This window comes from Lontra canadensis, unplaced genomic scaffold (assembly GCF_010015895.1).
Source record: "Lontra canadensis isolate GAN:19392208 unplaced genomic scaffold, GSC_riverotter_1.0 scaffold127, whole genome shotgun sequence".
Taxonomy (NCBI): Eukaryota; Metazoa; Chordata; class Mammalia; order Carnivora; family Mustelidae; genus Lontra; species Lontra canadensis.
This window is the reverse complement of record NW_022631121.1, coordinates 1270115-1297506: the sequence shown is the minus strand read 5'-3', so window position 1 is coordinate 1297506 and position 27392 is coordinate 1270115. Positions and strand designations below refer to the sequence as shown.

General features: G+C 43.8%; 1 protein-coding gene across 2 annotated transcripts; it reads left to right on the top strand.

The window, feature by feature from the left end:
- The first annotated feature begins 682 nt into the window (after positions 1-682).
- ACOT9 (acyl-CoA thioesterase 9) lies at positions 683-25702 on the top strand. Of its 2 annotated transcripts, XM_032842290.1 has the most exons (16): positions 684-825; positions 3921-4018; positions 6100-6126; positions 6758-6803; positions 8809-8979; positions 9242-9279; positions 13491-13574; positions 13975-14078; positions 19362-19435; positions 22943-23010; positions 23545-23656; positions 23825-23915; positions 24087-24172; positions 24582-24669; positions 24818-24968; positions 25393-25702. In XM_032842290.1, the coding sequence occupies exons 1-16, from the start codon at positions 806-808 to the stop codon at positions 25479-25481; spliced, it is 1347 nt and encodes a 448-aa protein (XP_032698181.1). In that variant the 5' UTR covers positions 684-805; the 3' UTR covers positions 25482-25702. The 2 variants fall into 2 exon arrangements, with proteins under 2 accessions (XP_032698182.1, XP_032698181.1); XM_032842291.1 differs by lacking the exon at positions 6100-6126 and having other exon boundaries at positions 683-825.
- The last annotated feature ends 1690 nt before the right edge of the window (positions 25703-27392 follow it).

The following is a 27392-nucleotide window of genomic DNA, read 5'->3' as shown; positions in this document are numbered from 1 at the left end:
CAGGGATTTTTGTCTATTTTGTTGCATCCCCAGCATCTTCAACAGCGTCTGGCGCAGTGCACTCGGCTTAATAAGCATTCGCTGAATGAAATGGAGAATCAGGTTTTAGGGTAAAATCATACTCATTCTGGCCTTGAAATCTCTGGGCCAGCCAAAATCTCCAACTTTCAAACACTAGGGGGCAGGCCGAGATTAGCATAGAAACGATTGTTTCCCTTTAGGTCAGTGGTTTCTAACTTCGCTTACGTAAGCATCACCTCGGGGTGCCTTTAGACGTCCTGAAGACCGGACCCGACTCCTAGCTATAGAGGAATCCCCAGAGGCTGGGGCTCAGGCATCAGGGCTCCAGAAAGCTGCCCAGAAGATTCCGACGCGCCGCTAAGCTTGGGAGCCGAGGCGTGGGGGTCAAGATGGCGCGGCGTAGGAGACAAGCTCCGACGACCCCCGGCCTCCACGTCACACGCTGTCCGTGCTGCGTGGTGCCTTTCATCGATAATGGCAGGGATCGGTCTGTCCTCCGGGCAACAACACGCCCGGCGCCGCCGACCGAGTGGGAAGCTCCTCCGCGACGGACTCCGGCTTCCCGCCAATGACAGAGGCTGCAGGCGCCGCGCACCACCCCCGGGCCGCCGCGAGCCCCCACCCGGAGCAGCGAGGCTCCGCCCCCGGGCGGCTGCTCCGCGAGGGTGCGGTCGTGGGGAGTGACGGCGGGTCCCGCGCTCGCGCTCTCTATTCCCTCAACTTCCCCCAGCCGACCGGCTCGCGTGGCCCGGGTCTCTGGTGGTGCACGCGGCCGTAGAGCGCGATGAGGCGGGCGGCACTGCGGTAGGTGGCAGAGGGCCGGCGTGGCCCCGTCCTGGGGTCGCCCACGCTTGCGCTCCGGGCTGCTAGCGGGCCTGGGCGGAAGGAACCGGCTGCCAGCTGCAGGGACTAATGCGCTGGTTTGGGGGCAGAAAGTGGGGCCGGGTGGGAGGGGGCCCCCAGCTTCCGCCACCGCGCCCGGACCGGTGCCATCTGGCTTAGGGTGGGGCGCCGCGACCCCCACCTTAAAGGCTTCTGGAGCAGAGTTTGGTATTAAAAGCGAAGCGGCACTTTAAGGGAGGAAGTTGGGTGTTCCTTGAAATTCCTTTCTCTGTGTTCATCAGGGGTGTGGTTTGGAGTTAGCCCCTTGTCGGAAAGCTCGCATTTAGGTTTCCACATTAACTTTCCAACCCTTTGCCCTCCTTTGGAGAGCATTTTCGGGGTTAAGTGTTTGCCCACTTGGACTCTGGGTAAAGTGTATTTTAATGTGCGCAGAGATTGCGGGGTACCTCCGGGCTGTCAGGAGCTCACTAGGACCGTGTGCCTAGGGCCTTTGGTGCTGATCTAAATTTTACCTTTAATGAGCAGCAAGGGCGCGAGGTGGGGGACTTGTAGGCTACTTGGATAAGGAGGATGCCTTTTTGTATGTGTCACATTCCAGCTTGCCCATTTAACGCCTAGGGGCTTAGACTCTAGGACAAGTCTGGCTCTCCCCCAGCTCCTTTCACCCGAGCACTCCAGCTGTCCCCAGGTTCTTTGTTCCTAGCAAGGTTCCCAGGGGCCTTACCCTGTTACAGCGTTTGAAATCATCCCACTACAGGTGCCACCAACTCAGTGTGGCCCACACTTGCGCTGACACTGAACTCCATCATTTCTCTTGGGGATCGTGGGTATCTCTCTCTCTCTCTCTCTCACTCACTCACTCACTCACTGTCCTAATGGATCTTACCATCGGTTGAAAAAGGTTCTCTCCCTCTCTTTCACAGAACTTAAAAAATAAAAGCTTTGTTAACATTGTTTAGACAGTGTTACATTACAGGAAGGGCCACAGTTGACTTCAGGTTACATTGGACACGATGGGAGGGGCCTTCCACAAAGCTACACAGTCTTGGGGCATCTGGGTGGCTCACTTAAGTGCCTGCCTTCGGCTCAGGTGTGATCTCAAGGTCCTGGGATCAAGCCCCACATCCGGCTCCCTTTTTAGTGGGGGGTCTGGTTCTTCTTTTCCTGCTTCTCCTGCTTGTGCATGGCGTGCTCTCTCTGTCATTCAATCAATCAATCAGTCTTAAAAAGCTACATGGTCTTGTCATGTGCCTTTCCCCAAGGAAACCTTTTTTGATCTCCTCTCCCCCTTGGAGGTCTCTTTCTTTGCCCTGAACTCCCATAAACCTGCGTTCCTTTCTTGTGAGTTCTGTTGAACCTTAAGCAGGTACTCTGTTAGTGTTCAGTGATTGCAAGAGTTCATCAACGAGTACTGACTGTTTGAGATGATTAGGTTATTTGACAAGTGGGCAGTCTTTGTAGCTTCTTTTTTTCCCCCAGACTCAACAAAGAGTCACCTTTGTTCAGGTTCTAAATCGAGGCATTTCCGCAGAGTGCAGGGCATATGGGTGGCATTGCCTGTTAATGTACTGAAAACTCTTCCTGGACACCTACCCTAAGCTTGGGACCCAGAACAGAGCTAAGACACTTCTGCTCACACCTTAGGTGACTTCGGTGACTTCCTAGGCAAGACATGAAGAGATTGGCCTCCTTGATCTTCTTTCATTGGAAAAGTTCAGTCACAGAGTCCTAGGGCCTGAATGTCTCAAAGGCTCTTGACAGTTTCTTCTAAAGGCCTACCTAAGAATTTCACTGTAGAACTCCAGAGAGCTAATCAGGGGATAAACCAATATCCCTGAGATACTGAGGTGCTGGGTAGTGATGAAACCGTTCTTACGCTCCCTCCACCTCAGTGCTGCATATATAAAAGGGAAGTAGCCCGAGATTGTGAAAAATACAGCTTCTTGCAGATGCATTCATGCGTGCATGTGTGTATGTGAACTTCTTTCTCCTTATGACAGTCCTGTAGGATAAGGCACTATAACCACCCCATTTTACAGATGAAAAAACTTTTTTGGGGGTGGTGGGGAGTTAGTCCTCACTTGTCCTGGCATGAGGTAGTAAGAATTTACTAATAATTTGGACTAGAATGAGTAACAGTGTTGGGGGTTCTGGACCTTTCCACTGCCTTGTTTTCTTCACCTGTGCATTCGGGAGATTGTTTTGTTAATCTCTGATATTATATGTGTGTTATCCCTGATGTGATAGTGAGCGATTAGGAGTCAACACGTAAACAGTGAACTGAAACCAACTTAACTTATTTCGGCAGACTAGGCTAGGCACATTTGGGCAATAGTTTTTATTTTGTTTGGGGACTAGGAGATTTCTGCCCTAGTCCAATAAATATTCTCTTTGAGTCTGGAGAGGGCTAATTCTCTTTTCTTTTCTTTCTTTTTTTTTAAGATTTTATTTATGTATTTGACAGACGGAGATCACAAGTAGGCAGAGAGGCAGACAGAGAAAGGGGGAAGCAGGCTCCCTGCTGAGCAGAGAGCCTGATGTGGCTTGATGCTAGGACCCTGGGATCATGATCCGAGCTGAAGGCAGAGGCCTTAACCCACTGAGCCACCCAGGTACCCCTAATTCTGTTTTGAAATTGATTAACTTACAATTGGCTTTAGCTTATGGCGTGAGAATAAAGAACAAAATAAACGTTCATGTTTAATAATAAGCGTTCATAATTAATTTACTTAACTGTTTACCAAATTGATTCTGGGCTTCTGAAGTTAATAAAAAAGCAAGAGTAGATCCATTAAACCTGGTTGATATCTTTTATTTTATAGATTGTTAGCTAATTGGTCTCTGCTCTCATGAAATGTTTACTCCAGTTGGAGAGATGATTTATAGAATAGCATTATATGGAAATATACATACACTGGAGAAACAAGTACAGACCCTTACAGGAAAGTATATACTAAGGATGTGGGGTGGCCAAGTGTTCTGGGAGGAGGGGCTGGTTTTTGGGGTTGCCTAGAAGCCGTGGAACCTAGTCCAGTGTGTTTTATCTTGTTTCATAGGTTTTGTTCCTTGAACAAGGGGCTGCTTATTCCTGGCAGAAGATTGACTCAAGGAACCCAGAATCCAGAGAAAAAAGGAGTCATCCATATGCATGAAGGCAAGCATGGGTGTTTACCTTTTAGGCCCACGTGATTGAAAAAAAAAACCTGTCTTACTTGGGAGGCATATAGATAGGTAGTTTAGGACAAATGAGACATACTAAAAGTAGATTTTTTAAAAAGATTTTATTTATTTATTTGACACAGAGAGAGAGAGAGTGAGCACAAACAGGGGGAGTGGCAGGCGGAAGGAGAGGGAGAAGCAGGCTCCCTGCAGAGCAGGGGAAACCTGATATGGGACTGGATCCCAGGACTCTGGGATCATGACCTGAGTCATGAAGGCAGTGGCTTAACCAACTGAGCCACCCTGGTGCCCCCTTAAAGATAGACCTTTCATAAACTTCTCATTTATAAAATGATCAGTATAGTTTTGAGTAGAAACCACATTCAGAATTTTGGAGCTTTTGTTCCTGGGAGCCTGGGAGATGGAGCTCTTTCAGTAAATGATTTCCACCTTCCTTGTATCAGTACTAAAGGGGAAAACATGGACAAAAGACACCTGTTTATAAGTAAGACATGGGCTCTTCATTTGTAGCAACTAAATGCTCCTAATCTATAGTTTTGTTAGAGAAGCTATTAATCCTTGCTTAGTTGGGGCACCTGGGTGGCTCAGTTGGTTGGGCGACTGCCTTTGGCTCGGGTCATGATCCTGGAGTCCCGGGATGGAGTCCCACATCCGGCTTCCCACTTGGTGGGGACTCTGCTTCTCCCTCTGACCCTTCCCCCTCTTGTGCTCGCTCACTCTCTCATTCTCTCTCTCAAATAAATAAATAAAAAACAAAAACATATTAATCCTTGCTTAGTTGAAGTTAATTACTAGTCTGATATGTAAATTATGGATGTCTATATTGATTTAGGAATATTCATTATAATTAACTTGTGGCTTCTTGAAAAGGTACAAATTTATTATATATATATACACAATTAAAATTTCTAGTTTTTCTTGGCCCTTAGTACCCACCTTTCTTCTTACGCTGATTAAACTAGTAATAATCATTTTACATCAGCGGAGATTACCAAGTGTACTGTTTGGCATACTTTCCATCCATTCTTTTATTCAAGGAGCTCAGGAGGAAAAAAAAGTTCAGAAATAAGTCCAGTCTCCTAGTGGTTACAGGCATACCTCAGAGATATTGCAGGTTCAGTTCCAGACCAGCACAATAAAGTGAAGAACACAACAAAGTGAGTCAAAAATCAATTTGTTGGTTTCCCAGTGCATTTAGAAGTTACTCTTACCCTATACTGTAGTCTGTTAACGATACTGTAGAGACTACACTGTAGTCTTTTAGCGATAGTGCTATGTCTAAAAAAACAGTGTACATATCAAAACAATTAAAATGGTACCATCAAAGCTCACTGGTCACAGATCAGCATAACAAATATAATCATTATGAAAAAGTTTGAAATATTGCAAGAATTACCAAAATGTGACACAGAGACATGAAGTGACCAAATGCTGTTGGAAAAATGGCATTGATGCAGGGTTGCCACAACATTTCAATTTGTAAAAAACATCCTATTTGTAAGGGACAATAAAGTGAAATGCAATAACATGGGGTATGCCTGTATATTTTGCAGTTCTCTATGATTTAGTTGTTTTTTTAAAGGTTTTATTTATTTATTTTATTTTAGAGCGAGAGCACAAGAACATAGGGGGAGGGACTGAGTGAGAGGGAGAGAATCCCAAGCAGACTCCAGGTTGAGCGCAGAGCCCAGTGTGGGGTTCGATCTCACAACTCTTGAGATCATGACCTGAGCCAAAACCAAGAGTCAGACACTTAACCGACTGAGGCACCCAGGCACCCTGATGATTTAGTTGTAATTAGAGTTTGTACCAAATTTATGGCATATAACAATTGTTTGACAGAAAAATCAACTATTTTTCATTAAAGTGCATGTTTTTCTAACCTTATTTCGTTTTGATCAGTTAGTTATTGAAGGACCAAGGATTGCTATAGTCAATTTCCTGTAACTAAAATATATATTTTATGAATCCTATATAAATGCATGTAAATAGATTTATTTTTTTAGTCTTTAATTTCCACTGCTTATCTAATTTATTTTTCCTTTATCCATATAGCATGTTCACCTATACATGTGAATCACGGTGTGTGTGGTAATTCGTATCAACTTTTTTTTTAAGTGCTTAATTTTTTTTGGCATTAATTCACTCTTGCACATTTTGAGCATTAACTGAAATTAAATTGCTTTCTTTGCTTTTCCTTGATCTATGTCTTTGCTTCATTTTTGTGGCTTAAACTTTTCTAACACTTAGGATAGTATAAAAAATCAGAATGAGACTTGGCTATCAGTGTTAGTCCCTGCACTAAGCAGTCTGGTCTGTTACTGCCTATAAGAAAGGTGGTGACAATTTTGGTCATAATATCTCCATCATAAAGGGGCTCCTACCGACCGTGATACTGCCCCACCTGATGAATAATCGGACTTACCCTTTTTTGTTTGTGTAAATAAATCCCAGTGATTGGCACCAGAGTATTCTTTTCTGCTCTAAGGAGATAATAGTTGTTTCAAGTTTTTAAAGCAGAGGCTTGATCCCTTTCCTGAGCTGTTTGTTGTGGTATTAAATGGAAATTAATCATTCTTTAAAGCTTTTGAGCGCATGAACTGCTTTTCTTTTTTTTTTAATTAACTGCTTTTCATAGTTCTTGAACTCATTGCCGTAATCCAGTTCCAATTTTTCTTTGTTTCTTGGAGTGACCTCTTTATTTTTATTTTAGTTCGTGATAAGTTGCGGGAGATCGTAGGAGCATCCACAAACTGGAGGTAAGCACATTTTGTGGTCATTCATTCTTCATCCCTATAGGCAAGGCTGTATTTAGGCCCAGCTGATGGTCTCATTGTAGGGACGGAAGGGGTCCCCTGTTCAGAAATAGGTTGAGAGGTATTTTTTTTTACTTGGCGGGGAGAAGACCAACATTCCAACATAATCATCATTTGATGTACTGTTGTCATAAAAAATTGTGATTTACACGCACTCTGTCTTTTTCACAGTGTATTCCGGTATTTTACCTCACTGGTTCTCAGCAAAACCTGTGACATGCTTATGGTGTATATTCCTATCCTTTTTACCGATGATGAAACTGAAACTCAGAGAGACTGAAGGATTAAGTATTAGGGTTTGGGACTTAAACCCAAGTTTCTTGGTTTTTCTATTTCATGCATCCTGACTTTTTATTGCTTCTTGTCAGTTCATAGTTAACTCAGTCTCTAAGTACTTCCCCACTGTGAAATAAGATAATATCCTTTTTTGGCATACCAAATTTTGTGACTAAATGAGACAAAAAGAAAAAGCAGTCACTAGACATAAAATAATCTATTGTTGGTATAGAAATTATCTAAGGACTTCTTTTTAACTGTTTATATGAAAATTTTCAAATTACTGAAAAGTAGAAAAAATGAATACCTATGTCCCTACCATCTTGATTGGATACTTAGGGTTTTCCAGATTTGCCAATATGCATATATTGGCTGAACTATTTCTTTTTTTTTTTTAAAGATTTTATTTATTCCTTTGACAGAGAGAGACACAGCGAGAAAGGGAACACAAGCGGGGGGAGTGGGAGAGGGAGAAGTGGGCTTCCTGCCGAGCGGGAAGCCCGATGTGGGTCTTGATCCCAAGACCCCAGGATCATGACCTGAGCCAAAGGAGATGCTTAACAGCTGAGCCACCCAGGCACCCCTCGCTGAACTATTTCTAAGTAAATTATAGGTATCATGATAGCATGACACTTCAGCATGTATCTCCAATAAATAAATACTCTTGTGTAACAAAATCAGCAATTATGTAACTTTAACAAACAGGATATTCTCTTACAGATGTAAATTTATAGTAATTCCTCAAATGTCTTTTACAGCTTTTAAAAAAATACCAAGATCCAATAAAGGATTGTATATTGCCTTTGGTGGTTATGGCTCTTTGGTCTCCCCTAATCTGGAATAGTAGACAATTACCCTCCCTCCTTTTTTTTTTTCTGTGAGCTTCACTTTAAAGAGGTCAAGCCATTTGTCCTTTAGAATGTTCCATATTTAGGATTTACCTGGTGCCATTTAACTTGTTCCTTTATCCCCTCTATTTTTGGTAAGCTAACAGTTTCTGGCAATAATATCTTGTAAGTGAAACTTAGAAAGACATCTGAACTAATGATATTGTCAACATTTTAGTTTCCTATCCCCTTGTCTCTCTCTCTTCTCTCCCACTTTAATTATCTCTTTTTTTTCTTCCCTTTCCGTCTCCTTTTCACGTTCTCTTCCTCTTTACCTTTTGCTCTGCCTTCCATACTTCTTTTGGATATGCTTCATTTTTCTTCCTCTGTCTCTTCTGAAATTGAAGGCAGAGAGAGAGAGAGAGAGAGCGAGCTGGGGCACAGAGAATGTAAGAATTGTCAAGGTGAGGAATGGGAATATGGTATTCAATGGCCACCTGTGTTCTTTAGCCCATACACGTTTGTGTCCATCGCTGCATTTTTAATTCGATGTCAGGGGTTCTGTTTTTTTAATACACTTTTTGATGAAGAGAATATATGATTTGTTTGGGTGTATCTCTATCACTTATAAGTGTTTTTTTTTTAATCTACAAGACCAAGGTATTTTAACAGAAAATTTTTAATTCCACCACGTATCAGGTGGGGAGGGAGGGAAGGAAGAGCGGATGAGGTAGGTCCAGACCTTCGTTTTCCTCCTTTGATAGTGTCTGATGTGCCTGCATGTCACTGGCATGTGGGATAGCACTGCCTCTGTGTTTCATGAAGTTTGCATCCTTTCTTCTCAGAGACCATGTGAAAGCAATGGAGGAAAGAAAATTACTTCAGAGTTTTTTGGCTGAGTCACAGAAAGGACTGCCGCCCAGGAGAATGAGAGACAGTTATATTGAGGTTCTCTTGCCTTTGGGTAGTCAGCCTGAATTACGAGAGAAATATTTGACTGTTCAAAACACCATAAGGTAACACAGTGCTCTTTTTATTGCTGTCATTTATTTGTTTTTATTTTATTTCCTTTAATTACTGTGACTTTGAGATGTAATTCCCATATCATACTTTTCAGTTATGTAAAGTGAGCAGTTTTGTGGTTTTTAGTATATTCGTAGAGTCAAGCGGCCGTCACCACAATCAATTTGAGAACCTTTCATCTTTCCGAACTGTTCTTCGTTTTTAAGGGATGATCATCATGATTTTCATTTAATCGCAGTTATCTTTATTTCACAGATTTGGCAGGATTCTTGAGGACCTTGACAGCTTAGGAGGTATTGGTATTGTTTTAGTATTTCTAAATAGATATTTACTATTTTAGTATTTCTATAGATATACATTGAATCCTTTGGCTGGAGGGGACTTTTTAATTCTTTAACTTGCACAGATGAGGATATTCTAAAAGAGGAGTAAAAGAAGAGTCTCTGTTACCTCTGAGTTGTCATAATTTTTTTCCTGAAAACGTAGATTCCTGTTTAACAGTTGTAATCTCATTAATTCTTCTTTCTAATTACTTTTCAAAAAGTCTTAAATTTATGGAAAAGTTGCTAGTACAGTACAAAGAATTGTTCTTCTCTGAGTCATGTAAGATAATGCTGATGTGATGCCCATCACCCCCGGTGGTTTTCATTAGTCTTTCCTACAAGAACAAGGACGTTCTCCTTCATAACCACAGTACAGCCATCAAAATCCGGAAATTAACCCTGCTACTTGAGATTCTTTAATCCTTGGACCCCATTCAACTTTCACTAGTGGTCCTTTGTAGTAGAAAGGATCTAGTTCGGAATCACATGTTGCATTTAGTTGTTGTGTCAAGAATAGCTCCTCAGCGTTTCTCTGATCTCAAAGACCTTGATACTTTCGAAGGTGGTAGGCCAGTTCTTCTGTGGAATTTCTCTCAATTTCAGTTTATTTGATGCTTCCCCAAGATTAGATTTGAGACCTGCATCTTTGGCAAGAACATCACAGAAATGATGGTGTGTTCTTATTGCATCTCATCAACTGGTGCATAATTCTCATTTGTCCCATCACTGGGATGTTAACTCTGATTCCTTGTTGAAGGTGGTGTCTGCCAGGCTTCTTCTTCTTCTTCTTCCTTTTTTTTTTTTAAAGATTTTATTTATTTGACTGAGAGAGATCACAAGTAGAGAGAGAGGAGGAAGCAGGCTCCCTGCCCAGCAGAGAGCCTGATGTGGGACTCGATCCCAGGACCCTGAGATCATGACCTGAGCTGAAGGCAGAGGCTTAACCCACTGAGCCACCCAGGCAGCCCTCTTTTTTTTTTTTTATTATGTTCAGTTAGCCACTGTATAGTACATAGTTAGTCCTTGATGCAGTGTTCAGTGATTCATTAGTTAAGTATAACACCCGGTGCTCATCACAGTATGTACCCTCCTCAATACTCATCACCTGGTTACCCCTCCCCCGTGAAACCCCCACATTGTTTCTCGGTGTCCATAGGCTCTCATGGTTCATCTCTCTCTCTGATTTCTCCCTTTGGATTTCCCTCCCTTCCTCTATGGTCCTCCGAATGAAACCATACGATAATTATCTTTCTCTGCTTGACTTACTTCACTTAGTGTAATCTCCTCCAGTCCCGTCCACACTGATGCACAGGGTGGGTACTCATCATTTCTGATGGAATTTTATTCAGCCAGACTTCTTCACTGTAAAGTTACTCTTTCCTCCTTTGTAATGAATATGTACCTTGTAGGCAGGTAAATTTAGACCTTATAAACAGCCCATTTCTCATCAGACCTCCAATTTATTATTTTAAAATCTATATGGACTCAAGGATTCCTATTTTATTGAGTGGATTATGATATGTCACTTTCATCTCTTGTGGTGCTCAGATTGGGCTGGGACTGTCCCAGTCCTTTCACACTGGCCTGTGTTTTCTTTGTTTTTCTTTCTTTCTTTCTTTCTTTTTTTTTGATGTGTCCCTGTCATTCTTTGAGCACGTCCTCACTTTCTGGCACAAGAAGACATTCTAGGCTTATTTGTACTTTCCCTGACTTTGTCCCAGAATCAGCCAAAGCTCCAAGGAGCTCTGGTTCTTCCTGATGGAGAATGGTAATTAGAAACCAAGATAATGGTGCTGGGAGTGGTCCTCGCTGCTGGGGTGTCACTGCTCCCATGCCCTTTCAGTAGATGAGGTAGGGAATCTATGCACATGCACATACATTTACATCTATCTTTTTCTGTCTGTCTGTTTATCCATCTATGAAAATGATGGGTTCATGCTGACAGTTCTAATTCTGGTTCAGTACTGCAGGTTCATTGATTTCTTCCCTTTTTGTATTTGTAATTCCCTTTCCAGCTGGCTCCATTTTTCTAAATCCATTTACTTATTTGATCAGTGTCCGCTGCATGAAACTAATTTCATACCTCTGCCACCCCATCCCCTCACGGACCCATCATGGATGCTCCCCTCATCTCACTGGGATTCATCCTAGGTCCCCTTCTGCAGGGTCACCGTCCTCATTGTGCTCAGCCTGCAACATGCCGGGCCACTGCTCTTGTTGCCTCCTTCTTTATGTCCTCCTGACCCCATCTGGGCTTCAGCATCCTACTCTGGGCTACCTTACTTGCTCTTACTAATGACTTTTGGACTGAACTGTTGGGAAAGGATTTAAAGAAAGGCTCTAATGACTTCTACAATATAGACATTAAGTCCATTGTTGGGCTTAACAGGCAGCTGCTTGTCCCTTCAGATTAAATAAACCTGGTCAGGGGTGCCTGGGTGGCTCAGTCAGTTAAATGTCTGCGTTTGGCTCAGGTCATGATCCTGGGGTCCTGGGATCGAGCTCCACATCGGGCTCCCTGGCTCCTGTTGATGGCCGTTCCTTTCACCTGTTGACTTGATTCTGTTCTTTCTAGTTCTTCCAGCAACTTGCCTTATCACCTATGCTTTCTCATATCTCAAGCCTTTTCTCAAGTTCACATTTCCTTCAGCTTATAAACATGTTGAAGGTTCTTCCATCCTACAAGGAAGACTATGTAAAGCCACCTTCCCTTACAATACTGTCGAACTTTCTCCCCTACTTCAGAGCTAACTTTCTGGAGCGAGTTAGAAAAAGTCATTTGCTCTTATTTCCTTTATGTCTTGACTTCCTATTTACTTCCCAGTTTCACATGTTTTGCCTTCTGCTCCTCCTTGCCATTGAACTGCTCTTGCCAAGTCCTCCATTGGCCCCCTTATTTCATGATCTAATGGGTGCTCCAGGTTTACCTGATCCCTTTGTGCCTCCTAATATTGCCAAACTCATCCTTGGGCTTTGGGGACATTTCCTCCTGCCTCTCTGGCTGTTCCTTCCCAGTCTCCTTTGTGGGTTCCTCTTTCACTAGTAACCTTTTCAATGTTGGTTATGCCCAGGGTTTTGTCTTCTGCGCTTTCTTGCTTATCTGTACGCTCACTATAAATGATTGCATTTACTGCCAGTGCTTCACTTGTTCTCAGTATGTGGAATCCTTAGGAAGCTGCGTTTCTTGCCTTGCTTTTCTGAGTTCTAGACCCATTTGTCCTCCTGGACATCTCCATGTGGATATGCCATAGGCTTCTCAAATTTAACATGTTGAAAATAGTCCATTCTACTCTTCTTGTATTCTCTTTCTCAGTGAATGGTGTACCATATTCACTCAGGCAAGCTAAAGACCTGGGGTTATTACAATCTTGTCAAGTGTAACTTCTTCTTTACTCGAGGATCTTTTCATTTCCATTGGTACTGCCATAGGTCAGCCACACGCGATTTATTTTATGAGCACCACAGAGGCTTTTAAATGGCCTTTCCTGCCTTTAGCCTCTCATTCCCCCAGTGCATCCTTTAGCAGGTGCATGGATGGAAGGATTTATCTCACTTAACTAATATTTATAGGATGCAGACCCTGGGCCCTGAGGGTTACTGATCCAAGTTTGAATGAATCATGGGGAAGCAATGAGGCCACCAAACACAGAAGTATAATGCAACTTTAAATGGGTTGTTATTTATAAGACGCATAGAGCCACGCTAAGCTTATTGAAATATGGAAAGTACACGCAGGGTAGTGTAGGAGTCAAGGGTGTTATGGGGAAGGAGGGAAAACTTAAGTGAAATAATTGCTTTATGATTAGGAAAGAATCAGAGGGAAAATAGATAGCTGAGTCCTTGTGATTTGTTTCTCTTTTCTGAAGATGTTTGACGCTGTCAGACTCATGTGCTGGGGTCTTTCTCTAATTGAGGCATTGCGTCTCTGTGCAGCGGTGACAGGACACCTGGTAGGCTTGGGCTTTGGGCTTTGGTTTCTTCACCAAATCTAAAATTGAGTGGGCAGTTAGATTAGAGAATCCCCAAATCTCTTCAATGTATGAAAAGTCTTTGGTCCTTCGATAAGACCACTAGTGGGATATAGGGGGTTGGGTCTTCAAAACAAGATAATTTCAGGGAATCAGTTGTAAATGTTGAGAAATAATTTTGTTTTTCCTTTATTTTGTTCTCTTCTCTAATAGTTCTTATTTGCTACATGCACACCAGAATTCATGAAGCTAAGATGTCTCCTTTGTCAATAGTTACAGCCCTGGTGGATAAGATTGGTAAGCGATATTATTTTCTGAGCATAATTCGAATTCTCAGTAATTACAAGAGATTATTGAAATTAGGGGAAATATTTTCCTTTTATGGAGGCATTTTTATGTATATATACAAAGGAAAATGTCTAGAATGCTGTATACCAAGATACATATTTATTATAATACTCTTTGAGTGGGAGGGTTTTGCATGATTCCATTTTATTTTTTATATTCTTTGCATTGTCTGCAGTTTTCCAAAAGATACATAAATTTCTTTTGTATGTCAAAAAAGTTATTTTGGTTTTGAAGACTAAAAAAGAAAAAAGGAAATGTGATAGAATTTGCCAGAATTTCAAGTGAAATTTTCCAGTTGTAATAGAGAAAATTTTGGGTATGGTTTGAACTCTGATTTTCCGTTTTGTAGATATGTGTAAGATGAGCTTAAGCCCAGAACAGGACATTAAGTTCAGTGGCCATGTCAGCTGGGTTGGGAAGACATCCATGGAAGTGAAGATGCAAATGTTCCAGGTGTGTATGCATCTAAAGCTTGCCTGCTTGTTCCAACACCACCGGCCAGGCCTAGTGAAAGAAAAGCGTATTTACCTCTCTGTGAATAGACAGGTGTACAGCTCACCACTTCTAGAAAAAAATAATTGGAAGTTCATGTCATGCAGATGGTGGGTTATTTTTTTTAGATTTATTTATTTATTTTTAGAGAGAGTGAGAGAGAAAGAGAGAGAAAGCGAATGTGGGGAGGGCAGAGGGGGAGAGAGAATCTCAAGCAAACTCCCTGCTGAGCCTGGAGCCCAACCAGGGACTCCATCCCAGGACCCTGAGATCATGACCTGAGCCGAAATCAAGAGTTGGACGGTCAACTGACTGAGCCACCTAGGCGCCCGGTAAATGGTGGGTTATTAATGTCCTCCTCCTGTGTAAAGTCTGACACATTATTTGGTGTTTATGTTCAGTGTGTATTACTTTCAAATCACATACAGCTATTTACCCCAGAGAATTCACACGAGTCTGAGTTCCATTAGGCATGAATGGTAGTGGTCACTCTGTTAGTTTCCTAGGGCTGCGGTAACAAAGTACCACGAAGTAGGTGGCTTCAAACAAATTGTCTCACTGCTTGGAAGCTAGAAGTCCAAAATCAAGGCCTCAGCAGGACCATGATCCCTCTAACATCTGTAGGGAGAGAATCCTTCCTCGCTTCTGGTGGTTTGCTGGCAGTGCTTGGTGTTCCTTGGCTTGCAGCTCTGGCACTTCAATCTCTGCCTCCGTTGCCATATACTCTTTCCCTCTTGTGTCTCTATGTCTCTTCTTTTTTTTTTTTAAATAAATCTCTGTGCCCAGCGTGGGGCTCGAACTTACAACCCCGAGATTAAGAGTCACATGCTCTACCGAATGAGCCAGCCAGGTGCCCCTCTTCTTACAAGAACATCAGAAATGTTGGAGTAAGGACCCACCCTACTCTAGTATGACCTCATCCTACTTCCAAGTAAAGTCATGTTCACAGGTACTGAGGTGTAGGGTTTCATATCTTTTTCCAGGACACTGTTCAACCCGTAACAGTCGCTTAGACCCATACAGCAGTTAGGAACAGCTCCTCTAATGAGCAGAATTCAGAGTAGCTATTATAAAGAAGTAAAGACATTTGACCAGAAAAGGTTCCTCAAAGAGGATAGTAGCACAGAAATCAGATAATTCAGAGTACGAATGGTGAGCATAGCATAATGGATAAACTCGTTCAATTACTGTGTTTTACACCCGAAGCTAATGTAACAGTGAGTGTCAACTTTACTGAAAAAGAAATAAGGGACAAAAAGAATGGCTTCTTCAGTTATGCCAAGGTATTCAGTAGGCCCATTATTCAGATACACTTTTTCTATTCTGGAATGATAAAGCATTTCACCTTTCAGAAAAGTCTGAAACTTGCTCTGCAGTAATTAAAGTTTTATCAGAATAGTTTAGTTTTTTATTTGATGCTATATATAAGCAGTTGGATTCTTTAACTCCCGTGTTGCTATAACTGACAGTAACACTTTTTAGAACAAAATGCAGATCGTAGGGTATATAGCTATGATTTGTCCACACTTTTTTTTTAAGATTTTATTTATTTATTTGACAGAGAAAGATCACAGACAGGCAGAGGCAGGCAGAGAGAGAAAGGGAAGCAGGCTCCCTGGTGAGCAGAGAGTGTTGTTTTTTTTTTTTTAGAGATTTATTTATTTATGGGGCAGAGGGACAGAGAATCTTAGCAGACTCCACACTGAGCACAGAGCCCGACATGGGGCTTGTCCCCGGACCCTGAGATCATGACCTGAGCTGAAACCAAGAGTTGGACACTTACCTGACTGAGCCACTTTCATGGTTGATTCCTGTTCTGATTCCTGCTGTCCAGTGTGCTTTTTGGAGGATTCTTGGTAATTTGAATCTTGGCAAATAGGTTGAAAAGAGAAGCAGGAGTTATTGCGAGGACAGAGCCATTGAAAATTAATGTCAGACAAGTACAAACTTCTGTTTTAAGTTTGTGTTTCTCATTGGCCATTTTGGCTAATAACTCAAGAGCTGAGTGATCCTTCCGTTCCAGAGAGGAAACTTGGTGGTAGGTGCTTTGCCTTTGGTTTGGGTCCCTGTAGGTTCAAATCCCAGCTCTGCTGCTTATTAGCCATGAGACTGTGGGTAGATTACGTACCTTCTCTGAGCTTCTGTTTTCTCAAGTGTAGCATGGAAACAGTACTATGTTATATTGTTTGGTAAGTATGAATAAAAAAACAACCCAACTGTCTTGATTACTTGGTAGAATTGCCTGTCACACAGTGAGCACTAATGCCATGTTGGCAGTAATGTTAATTTGTTGTTGCTCCTGTGGAGGTGGTCCCAAGTCTTTTCTGGGATTGACCTTCAGACCTATCTTCCGAGCGCCTGTTACATCTCTGCCCCTGCATGTGCTCTTGTTGCCTCAAATCCAGCGTGTTACAAACTGAGTACCTCAGTTTCTTCTGCAGTCCTAATCCTCCTCGATTCTGACCTTCGCCTCCACAGCCTTGTGGCAAGTCTAAAAAATTCATCACCCAGAACAGCTCACCAGAGTTTGTTCTTGTCACACAAGAGGCAGGGAGGCCTTGAATGAAGCACAGGGGCCTAGTTAGTGAGCCTCCCTGCTGCAGTCTGTGGTCCCTCTATTGAGGGACCAGTTAAACCTTCCAGAGCCGACCTCAAATCACCTCGCTTTCCTTCTCAAAAACCTTCTGTGACCGTTCTCTGTGCATTACAATCTAAACTCTTTGGACTGGTTAAGATCCAAGGTGCACCATAAACTAGCTCCACAACCGTACTTGCAGCAACTTAGCATTTATATACCTTCCTAGAGCTTGCTGCGGGACATTTTGAACCTCCTAGGAGTAGAGCGTTGTTCGTTTTTGCATTCTCGATGTTTGGCCCTAGCAGGTGTTCCTTCTGATAACACGTACTTTGAACAGTGGGTTGGATGAGTATCATTGCTTATGCTTTCTTCTTGGCCTGACGTCCTCAAGCCCTGGCTCCATAGATCCTCATTCCGCCTGTGCTCGCAGATCCCCTCATGCCCGGATGCTTCCCTCATCCTTCCAGCTCACAGCCCCTGTCCCATCCCCATGCCTCCTTCCCCACCACCCCTGCTCTGAGCCTTTCTCCTGGCGCCTGCGAATCTCTTCTCCACCGAGCTGCATATGAACACATCTGTTTCTCCTCTGCTAGGCTCTACATGGCATCAGAACAGCATCTGGGCGTGAGTCAGCCAGCCCACTTCCTGACATCCATTCATTTGTTGTTCCCTTAGCCACTGTTTCTGGAGGGCCTCTTCTGTGCTAGGCATGCGGCGGTGAGCTAAACAAAGTTTCATTCTCTTAGAGTTTACAGTCTAGTAATGCTCAATCATTTTCTGCCCTAATTCATACATCAGCAATTATCTGCTCTCTGCCAGTGCTTGCGCTAGGTGCTAGAGATGCAGACGTGAGCGAAAATGGTCTTGGTCCTCAGGGCGCGCATGCTGCGGAGGGACTCCGCCACGTATGTAAATGACCATGATATATGGCCCCCAACTTAGGATGGTTTGATTTTTCAGCTTTACGATGGCGTGAAACAGTGTTCAGTAGAAACCGTACTTTGAGGTTTGAATTTTGATCTCCTCCTGGGCGAGTGATAGGCAACACAGCAGCAGCTGCGAGCTGCGGCTCCCCCGCATCCACGTGATGGTGAGAAGAGATGACTCATACACTTGCAACGCGCCTGTCCCCGGGGCAGCCGTTCCGTGTTTCCTTTCAGGACAGTATTCAATAAATGACCTGAGGTAGTCAATGCTTTGTTATAAAATAGCTTCGTGTTGGATGATTCTGCCCAGCCGTAAGCTAACGTCAGTGTTCTTGAGCACGCTTCCAGTAGGCTAGGCTAGGCTGTGACGTTCTGTAGGTCGTGTGTATTGGACTTAATGACGTTTGCGCCTTAGGGTGGGTTTGTTGGCATATAATCTCACTGTGAATGGGGGAGGCTCTGGAGTATTGAAGCATCGTACAGTATTTCTCCACAGGGATGCTCTTGGCATGGCACGTAGGAAGTTATGCAGGACAGTCCCCTGCGTTGTGAGGTGTTTAGCTCCTTGGTTACCCCTGCCCTGTTAGTGATGTCCCTCAAGTCATGTGACAACCAAAAACCTCTCCCACACATATCCAGACGCTCCCAGCAGGGGTGGTATCCATCTGTTGTGTTGAGAACCACTTTCAGGGGAGGATTTCATTTCCATTCTCGTAGCAAACCAAGGAGGGAATGGTGACCTCTTCCTGGGGAGGAGGGATGGGGCAGGGGTGGGGAGGAGTGTCCTGAGGAGGGCGGCTGTGACAAAGGCATCAGGCACGGGCATGGACAGGACAAGTTCACTAGCACAGTACGTTCCAGGACCTCCCAAGCTGTCCGCGGTGGCTAGGGCAAAAGGTGCAGGTGTGAGGGGTTGTTTGGTGAACAGCCAGAAAGGAATCTGGGCCGTATTGTGGAAGGCTTTATATGTAGTGCCCGCAGGCTTAGAGCAGATGTGGGAAGAAGGTTGAGGGGGAGGGTGATGGGGCCTGACCGGACACAGGGAGGAGGAAGAGGGGTGAGGTCTATTGACGAGTGAGCCTGGCACACCCCCAGCTGATGATGGGACTTCGCGGCATAACTTTCCTGCAAGTACAGACCCCTAGAGGATAAGAAATGCCTTAAAACCTCAAAGCCTTGTGCATTGTACATGTCTCACTTCATCCACAGAATGTCACTATCCTCACCCTTTCTTGGGAGCCCCCAGGCTCAGCTAAGGAAAGCCAAATGGGCTGGTCACTGGCAACTGAAAACACTGACATCTGTGGGAGCAGAGGGCCCTTCACCTGGCTCTGTGTGCCTTCGTGAGGACGGGCGGGCGTGGAGAACGCAGAATCCTGCGTGCTGCCGGACAGTCCCATGATGCTGATGGGGCCGGTCCCTCTGTGACCCTTGCCCTTGAGTCTCAGTCACGCGTGGTTCCAGAGTCTGTGGGTCACGGCCATCCCAGCCCTTCTCGCATGGATCCTGTTTGAATGTTACGAAGTCTTTCTCCTCTCTCACACCACAGGCTCCTTGGTCTTGCTGCCTTTCACCCAGAGCTTAGTTCTGTGCCTGGCAGCTCAGCAGATGGTGGTTAATAAACGCGCTTTTTTCTGATTGCAGCCTTTTCAAAGCATGCGAGCTAGCTGTTAGAATTGCAGCAGGTCTTCCCAGTAAATGCATTTCTTACATCTGTATTTTCTTTCCATTGTTCTTTAGTTACATGGCAATGAATTTTGTCCTGTTCTGGATGCGACATTTGTAATGGTGGCTCGTGATTCTGAAAATAAAGGGTAACTTCTCTTTTTTCCTAATTCTTTGTTTTGAAAATTTCAAAGAGACCTAAAACTAGAGAGAAGACTATAATGAATTTCCATATACCCATCAACTAGACTTAGAATTTTTAAACATTTTTTGCCATATTTGCTTCATCTGTTTTTCCAAATTATATTACTTTCTTTGTTATATTTTAAAGCAAATCCTAGACATAATGACCTTTCACTCTGAATACTTTTGTGTAGGGATCACTTTAGAGATGAGGATATTTTCCTAAAAAAAAAAAATACGTTACCATTAGAGTGCCTAACAAAAATAATAGTAAGTTTGTAATATATTCTCATGGTCAATGCATATTCAGGTTTCCCCAGATATCTTTTTAATGATCTGTTCGACTCAGGATCCAAACAAAGTTCAGGTACTATATTTGATTTTTATGTCTATTAAGCCTTTTATTTTTGTTATAGCTTTATCAAGATATAATTCATGTACTATACAATTCACCTATTGAAAGGGTACCGGTACCGTTTAATGACTCTTAGTGTATTCACAGAATTGTATGATCTCTTAAGGCTTTTTAATTCAGAATGGTTGTGTGTCCTCGTTGCCCCCTTAGTGTTTCATATCAACTTGTTGAAAGGCCAGATGGGTTCTTCTGTACGGTGTCCAGCTTTCTGGATTTGTCTCGTGGCTCCCTCATGCTATTTTTTTTTTTTTACTTATTTCTGTATCCCTAGTATTTTCTGTAAACTGAAGTTAGATCTAAAGCTTTGATCGGTTTCAGGTTCAGCTTATTTGATGAGAGCATCTTGTAGGTGATGAGATCTATGTATCTCAAAATTGTAATGAATCTCACATATCAAGTCAGGTACAGGTTGTCCCGCTCGTAGTGATGCTGAGATTGGAGTGCGGCGGATCAGTGGTGACTGAACTGGCCTTTTCATTGGAGGGCTCACTTGATCCTCTTGTGATCAGCAATAATCTGCAGGTTGTAGTGGGGTACAGGGTATTCCCAGAGTGTACTTTGTCACCATGTGAATAGCTAGCTCCCTGTCTTCTTTCAGTGCCTTTTTAAAAAAGATTTTATTCATTATTTATTTGACAGACAGAGATCACAAGTAGGCAGAGAGGCAGGCAGAGAGAAGAGGGGGAAGCAGGCTTCCCGCCAAGCAGAGAGCCCGACTTGGGGCTCGATCCCAGGACCCTGGGATCATGACCTGAGCCGAAGGCAGAGGCTTTAACTCACTGAGCCACCCAGGCGCCCCTTCTTTCAGTGCTTTGAGTGTCCATTGCTGATCGTTGCTTTAATCATTAAGGTAAATCCTGTCTTTCCTCCTATATTTACTATCTGGAGTTCTGGAAAGAAGAACCTTCTTTTGTTAACTAGGGCAGTTTGATTTGTAAAGGAAAGTCAGGATTAATGTTTCATTCTTGCCCTTTATTTACACATTTTCCAAGTAATGCGTTGCTTGACTAGCTGGTGATGACATGGCTTGTCTACTTTTCGGCTTTTTAAAAAAGTGTCATTGTGAATTCATGGATTTTAATGGTATATATGTCAGTAAGTTGCAGCCTTTGTTCTTCCTGGGGCTCAGAGTGTACCATCTTTGGGCAGTAGGACCCCCTTTAAGCTTGCTTCTGTGAAAAGCCCTTTTCATATTTCCCCTCTAGTCTTCCTGTTCTCTGGTACAGTGGGATATTTGGGCTCATCTAACACATTTCCTGCCTCGGGCCTGGAATCAGCCATTTCTCCACGGAGGCCAAGGTTTCCTCTCAGCGAGCACTGGTATTCAGAGACCAGAATCCGGGCATAAGAACTGTATGTTCTTTCTTGTTTGTCATTGTCTCTACGCCTTTTCAGTGGACAGAGCTAGGATGCGTGTTAAAAAGCAACAAACAGGGGTGCCTGGGTGGCTCAGTGGGTTAAAGCCTCTGCCTTCAGCTCAGGTCATGATCTCAGAGTCCTGGGATTGAGCCCCGCATCGGACTCTGCTCAGCGGGGAGCCTGCTTCCTCCTCTCTCTCTCTCTGCCTGCCTCTCTGGCTACTTGTGATCTCTGTCTGTCAAATAAATAAATAAAATCTTAAAAAAAAAAGCAACAAACACACCCAGTGTCATGAGTTTATACCATCAGTTCCAAGTCAGATTGAACTTTACAGATTTTAACTTCTTTGGCTTTATACTTTCTTCCTCTTAAGTTGTATTTTTGGTTCCTAACACGAGTCATACCCAAGACGTTGAAACAGAGAAACACTGGTGCTGGGGTGGAAGGGAATGGAATGGGATTGCTGTGGGTACAGGACAGTCTAGGGGCCTGTGGGGAGTCTGATTTGTACTAGAAACTTGAAGGAGTCAGCAGCGAGAAACCTTTCCTGCTACATGGAGAGCTGACTCCGAAGAGTGAGTTAGGAACAAACCGTCCTCTGGTGACTGGTGTGAGCGTAGAATGTAGCCCGCGGCTCTTCACTCCTCCCAGCAGCCCGGCTGACCTGCTGATGCTGGCTGGCCTGGGCCTCCTTGCCAACCCTGGAAAGGGCTGGATTTAAACTCTCTTGCAGATGATGCTTTTGAATTTTCCGAGCTGCCATTTCAGTATCTTTGTTTCCATTTTGAAAAATTTGCCACCTATAGAGAGCTAGGATAATGCAGTGAGCACCAATTAGGCTTCAGCTAAAGTCACCGATTGATGTTTTGCCACCAGCCTTATTCTGTGGCCCTCTCACTCTAAGTACACACATGGACACTCTCTCCCTGAATCACTTGAAAGTAAGTTTTGAGACTACTTCTGTAGATGGTTCAGCCGTACCTCCTGATAATAAGGTCATTCTGCTACATAACCTCGATGTCTTTATTATAGCCAGAAATTTAAGTGGTATAGTGGTGCTATCTAATGTACGACCCACATTCAGACTTTGTCACTTGTCCCTAGTTTTATAGCCCTTCCCCTGAGTCAGGATCTGATCAAGGATCATATACTGTATGTGGTTAACATGTTTTTTTTTTTAAAGAGCCCCCTTGCCATTTTCTGTCTTTTAAGATGTTGACATTTTTTATTTTATTTGGTTTTTATTATGTTAGTCACCGTACAGCATATCATTAGTTTTTGCTGTAGTGTTCCATGATTCTCTGTTTGCGTATAACACGCAGTGCTCTGTGCGATCTGTGCCCTCCTTAATACCCACCACCGGATATTAAGGACATTGGCATTCTTTGAAGAGTCCAGGCCAGGTGTCCTGTAGAATGTTCTACAGCCTATTTTTGGCTGTTTCCTCGTTACTGTGATCAGGTGAAATTTTTCGGGGAGAGGCGGTATCCTTTTTATAAATGTGAACTTTCTAGTGTACAGACTAGTTCATGACCAGAAAGCTCCTCAGTTGTTCCAGAGTTATTAGGGAAGCAGTCAGGCAGCATTACCCAAGACCAACAGCAAAGGCTTCTTGAAATGAGTGGGTAATTGGTCACCTTCCATATTTACTGGGTCATGACACCTCTTAAACTGTAATCTTTTCTTTTCTTCTCTTTAGGCCGGCATTTGTAAATCCACTCATCCCTGAAAGCCCAGAGGAAGAAGAGCTCTTTAGACAAGGAGAATGTATGTTAATTTGTTTATAATGTAAAGATACAGTTTAAAAAGCCCATTAACTGTACTACAGAGGAGGTTATGGAAGAGTATGGATGGACTCCTCATGGCGGTCACGTGTCTTTCTCGTGCCAAGAATTTATTGAAATTAAAAATACCTTATTTTTTTTTTCCCGCTGGAGTCCTCAGTTTGAACAGTTTTATCAATTAGACAATATTCATTAAGTGAAAGATTTGCTTTCTCATTTTGTAATAAATGGATCAATGAGATTACTGCTGGGCAGGGGTCTAGGCCGGATGGTCTTTCCATATGGTCTTTAATTAGCCCCACCTGAGCCGGTACAGTTTCCTCCTGGAGGCCAAGCGTCGCCGGACAGCTTACGTAGCCTCAGCAGCCTTCTCTGGGATATGTGTATAATTGCCCGTGGGCTTTACAAAATCTGGAAATGTTCCCTTTGTAGGGTCCAGCGCAGTGCAGGTCAGGAACCCCAGTGCTGTAGTGTGACCCCCACCCCGATCGTAGCTCCTTATTGTCCTGTGTTCCAGTGAACAAGGGGAGAAGGGTCGCCTTCAGTGCCAAGTCATTACTGAAAATGGCTCCCAGTGCTGAGGAGAGGACTACCATCCACGAGATGTTTCTTAACACACTGGATCCAAAGTAAGTTAGCATGGTGAGATTGCAGGTTGTGAAAGCATTTAAACTTTGGCCCTCTCCACAGTTAGGCCTGCCTCGGCATGCTGGGAGTTGTTTGCAAATATTTTACTTTTCGTCAGCAAAACCCTGGCATTTCAAGAGGGTTTACCAAATCTCTGTTTGTTTGTACAGGACTGTAAGTTTTCAAAGTCGAGTTTTGCCCCCCAACGCAGTGTGGATGGAGAATTCAAAACTGAAGAGCTTGGAAGTTTGCCACCCGCAGGTATTGTAAGTTAATGAAAAATCCTTTAAATAGGATAAGTCGCATTCGTGGTTCACATGTAAAATCTGACACACCTTTCAAGTGACCTCCGTTCTGCAGCTTTGTTCTTTCTTCTATCTTTGAGGGTGGCTGTGAGCTTGTGTATGTTCAGCCTTATTTTATTTCCAATAGGAGCGCAACATTTTCAATCGGATCTTTGGTGGTTTCCTTATGAGGAAAGCATATGAACTTGGATGGGCTACTGCTTGTAACTTTGGGTGAGTTGGGGGGAAGGTAGTTGTAACCTTCGAGAAGCAATGTGTACTGCCCCCTTGAATTAAAACATTTCGGCCCAGTCTGGATGTGTTGGGGCACGTGCTCTGTTAATAGATACACATTACAGTGATACCACCTGCCTTTCGTGTTACTTTTTCAAAGGCCGTTGCTCTGCCTTTGTCACTTAGTACATTCAAGACCTGAGAAGAGGTGATGACAGTCAGAAGGGAAAAGGTAGAGAGGTGGTCTGGTCCCAGGGGCCTCGCTTACCATTTCTTACTGGTAGGATTATTTACCCTTTCCCTAGGTTTATTCTTTGATCATTGAAATTTTGCTTCAGCTCATTGTTAGGGGAGAAATAGAGATCATGTGGATTTTGTGGTTGACCCCAGTTCTGCCTTTTTCCGTTAGTGGCTCCCGACCATTTGTAGTAGCAGTGGACGATATCATGTTTCAAAAACCCGTGGATGTTGGATCATTGCTGTTTCTGTCTTCGCAGGTAGGTGTGAGATGAGAGGCAAAACACAATTTTTTATCGTTTGGGCCTAGAAGAGAAGTTTGTTTTTCTAAAGCCACCGTTTATCTTACGACTGTCTTTCCCCGCCTCGTGAATGCACTTGATTGACTATCATGTCTAAATCTCCTAGGTTTGCTTTACTCAGGACAAGTACATTCAAGTCCGAGTACACAGTGAAGTGGCCTCTCTTGAGAGTAAAGAGCATATGACCACCAATGTCTTTCATTTCACGTTCATGTCGGAAAAAGAAGTTCCCTTGGTTTTCCCCAGAACATACGGAGGTGAGCGGCGGTGTCTGCTTGTCCCTAATGAATGGAAGAACTTTCAAAGACATTTTCCTTCTTTTAAATTGTGTAGGACGTGTACTGTTGCCTGTTAGCTCAGGAACATATTTTTAGAAGATTGTGCTTTTGAGGGGCTGCTGCCTGCCGGTGGCTGTCACTGCTCTGCCTGGGCTGTCCGTTGTCTGAGGGGTCGGCACTGGTGGTGGTCAGAGACTGGTGCAGCCCAAGGAGAGGGGCACGAGTGGAGGCCCGCTCCCTCAGGAGCCTTGCACAGCCCTGGCTCTGGCCCCACAGAGTGTGCTGAAGAGTGTCACGTTTGCACGCTCGTTGCTGTTCTCGTGTTCTCAAGTAGTCTCGTGTTTGTTCAATGATTCTGTAAGGTTCTGTGTGTTTCTTCATGGTTCTCTCGTCTGTGTTTCAGAGTCCATGTTGTATTTAGATGGGAAGCGGCATTTCAATTCCATGAGCATACCGGTGAACTTGAGGAAGAACTACCTTGTAGAGCCCTAGGAAAACCATACTTGTTGAAGAGCGACTCTCCACACGGACATAGTGCCCGATGGAGGCCTGATCATGTGTCCTGGTTTCCGCGTTTATTCTCCTCCTCCAGAGAGAAGAATGGATTCAGCCTTTAGGGTGATCAGAAAGTACACCAAGAGGGTAGCTGGGTGGGGCAGAGGGAGGAGGAGTTATTAAACAATAAATACTCTCAAGACAGTTTAAATCATGACCCTACCATGTTGCCTCCTGTGTGGTAAAGAAATTAGGGCAGAATGCCTTTATACGCGGTTGGAAACATTCCTTTCTTACACTTATCACAAAATATCCATATGTGCTCTTTCCTGCCAAGGTATTCGGAGGGCATTCCTTAAGCCTGACCTTGCAGTTTCCCTGTGTTGTCTAAATCCTGTCAACCCGACAGGATTCCTCTGTGTTTTGCCTCCCTCTGCTTCCCAGCTTTTGTTGTTCACAGAGGGCAGAAGAAAAGTCGGTGAAGGGATCCAACAAAAGGCAAGGCATTTGGAAGGATCTGTGGGAAGCTTTAGATCTAAAGCCGTACCAAGAGGAGGTGTTCAGAGGGACGCACATGATGACACACAGAACCCACACGTTCATTCTTCATTTTGCCAGGCAGCTCTTCAGCACACTCGGCCGGGGGCTGGCCAGGATGTATCTGATTCAAAAACAGAACAGTAATAATAATAGCTGCGATGCTTACCAAACGCTTGCCCCTGTGCTAAGGCACTGTCTGAAGCACTTGACATGTATTTGCTCATTTATTTTCCCACCAATGCTAGAGGTAGGTTCTGGAACCCCCTCAGGTCAGTCCACTCGGGAAACTGAAGCACAGAGACGTTAAGTAACTTGCTCACGGCCCCACAGCTAGTAAGTGGTGGTGCTGGCATTCAGAGCAGGTGGTGAGCACTCTTAACAGAACACTGTACTGCTTCCTGGGAATCTAGCAAGGAAGTCCATGTCCAGTATCAAAGTGTCACCTAGGAACCCAAAGGGAGGTATTCCCATGAGCCTAGCCGAGACAGTGTCTTCCTGGATGGAACAGGAGGTCGGCTGAGTCCGGAAGAGACAAAAGCCAGGCCGCACAGAAGAGTCCTCCCTGAGCAAGTGCTCCTAAGAAGGAAGCAGTCCTCAGTGTGGTTTCGGGATCAGCAATCACGAACTTGGTTCTGTCACAGAATTAGCTGAAGTGCTTTCTTTAAAAAAAAATTAATATTGGGGCGCATGGAGGGCTCAGTTGGTTGAGGATCTCAACTCTTCATTTCAACTCAGGTCAAGATCTCTGGTTCGTGAGATTAAGCCCTGTGCAGAGTTCTGTGCTCGGTGGGGAGTCTGCTGGAGGTTCTCTCTCTCCCTCTGCCTCTGCTCTCTCTAAGAGAAATCTTTAAAAAGGTTCACATTATTTTATTTTTTATTGTTAGTCACCATACAGTACATCATTAGTTTTTGATGTACTGTTCCATGATTAACTGTTTGCGTATACCCCCCAGTGCTCCATGCAATCCGTGTCCTCAATACCCGTCACCAGGCTCACCCATTTCCCACCTCCCCCTCTAAACCCTCAGTTTGTTTCCCACAGTCTCTCACGGTTTGTCTCCCCCTCTGATTTCACCTCCTTCCTTTTTCCTTTCCTTCTCCTAATGTCCTCCATGCTATTCCTTATGTTCCGCAAATAAGTGAAACCAAATGGTAATTGACTTCTCTACTAGACTTATTTCACTCAGCATAATCTCCTCCAGTCCCATCCATGTTGATGTAAAAGTTGGGTATTCATCCTTTCTGATGGCTGAGTAACATTGCATTGTGTATATGGACCACATCTTCTTTATCCATTTGTCTGTTGAAGGGCATCTTGGCTATTTCCATAGTTTGGCTATTGTGGACATTGCTGCTCTGAACATTGGG

Excerpts from the sequence above, each read along its gene's own strand:
- ACOT9 (XM_032842290.1), top strand. The coding sequence starts at position 806 with ATGAGGCGGGCGGCACTGCG. Across the intron at positions 4,019-6,099 it reads AGTCATCCATATGCATGAAG|CATGTTCACCTATACATGTG; the intron begins GCAAGCATGGGT and ends TTATCCATATAG. Across the intron at positions 23,916-24,086 it reads TGGAAGTTTGCCACCCGCAG|GAGCGCAACATTTTCAATCG; the intron begins GTATTGTAAGTT and ends TATTTCCAATAG.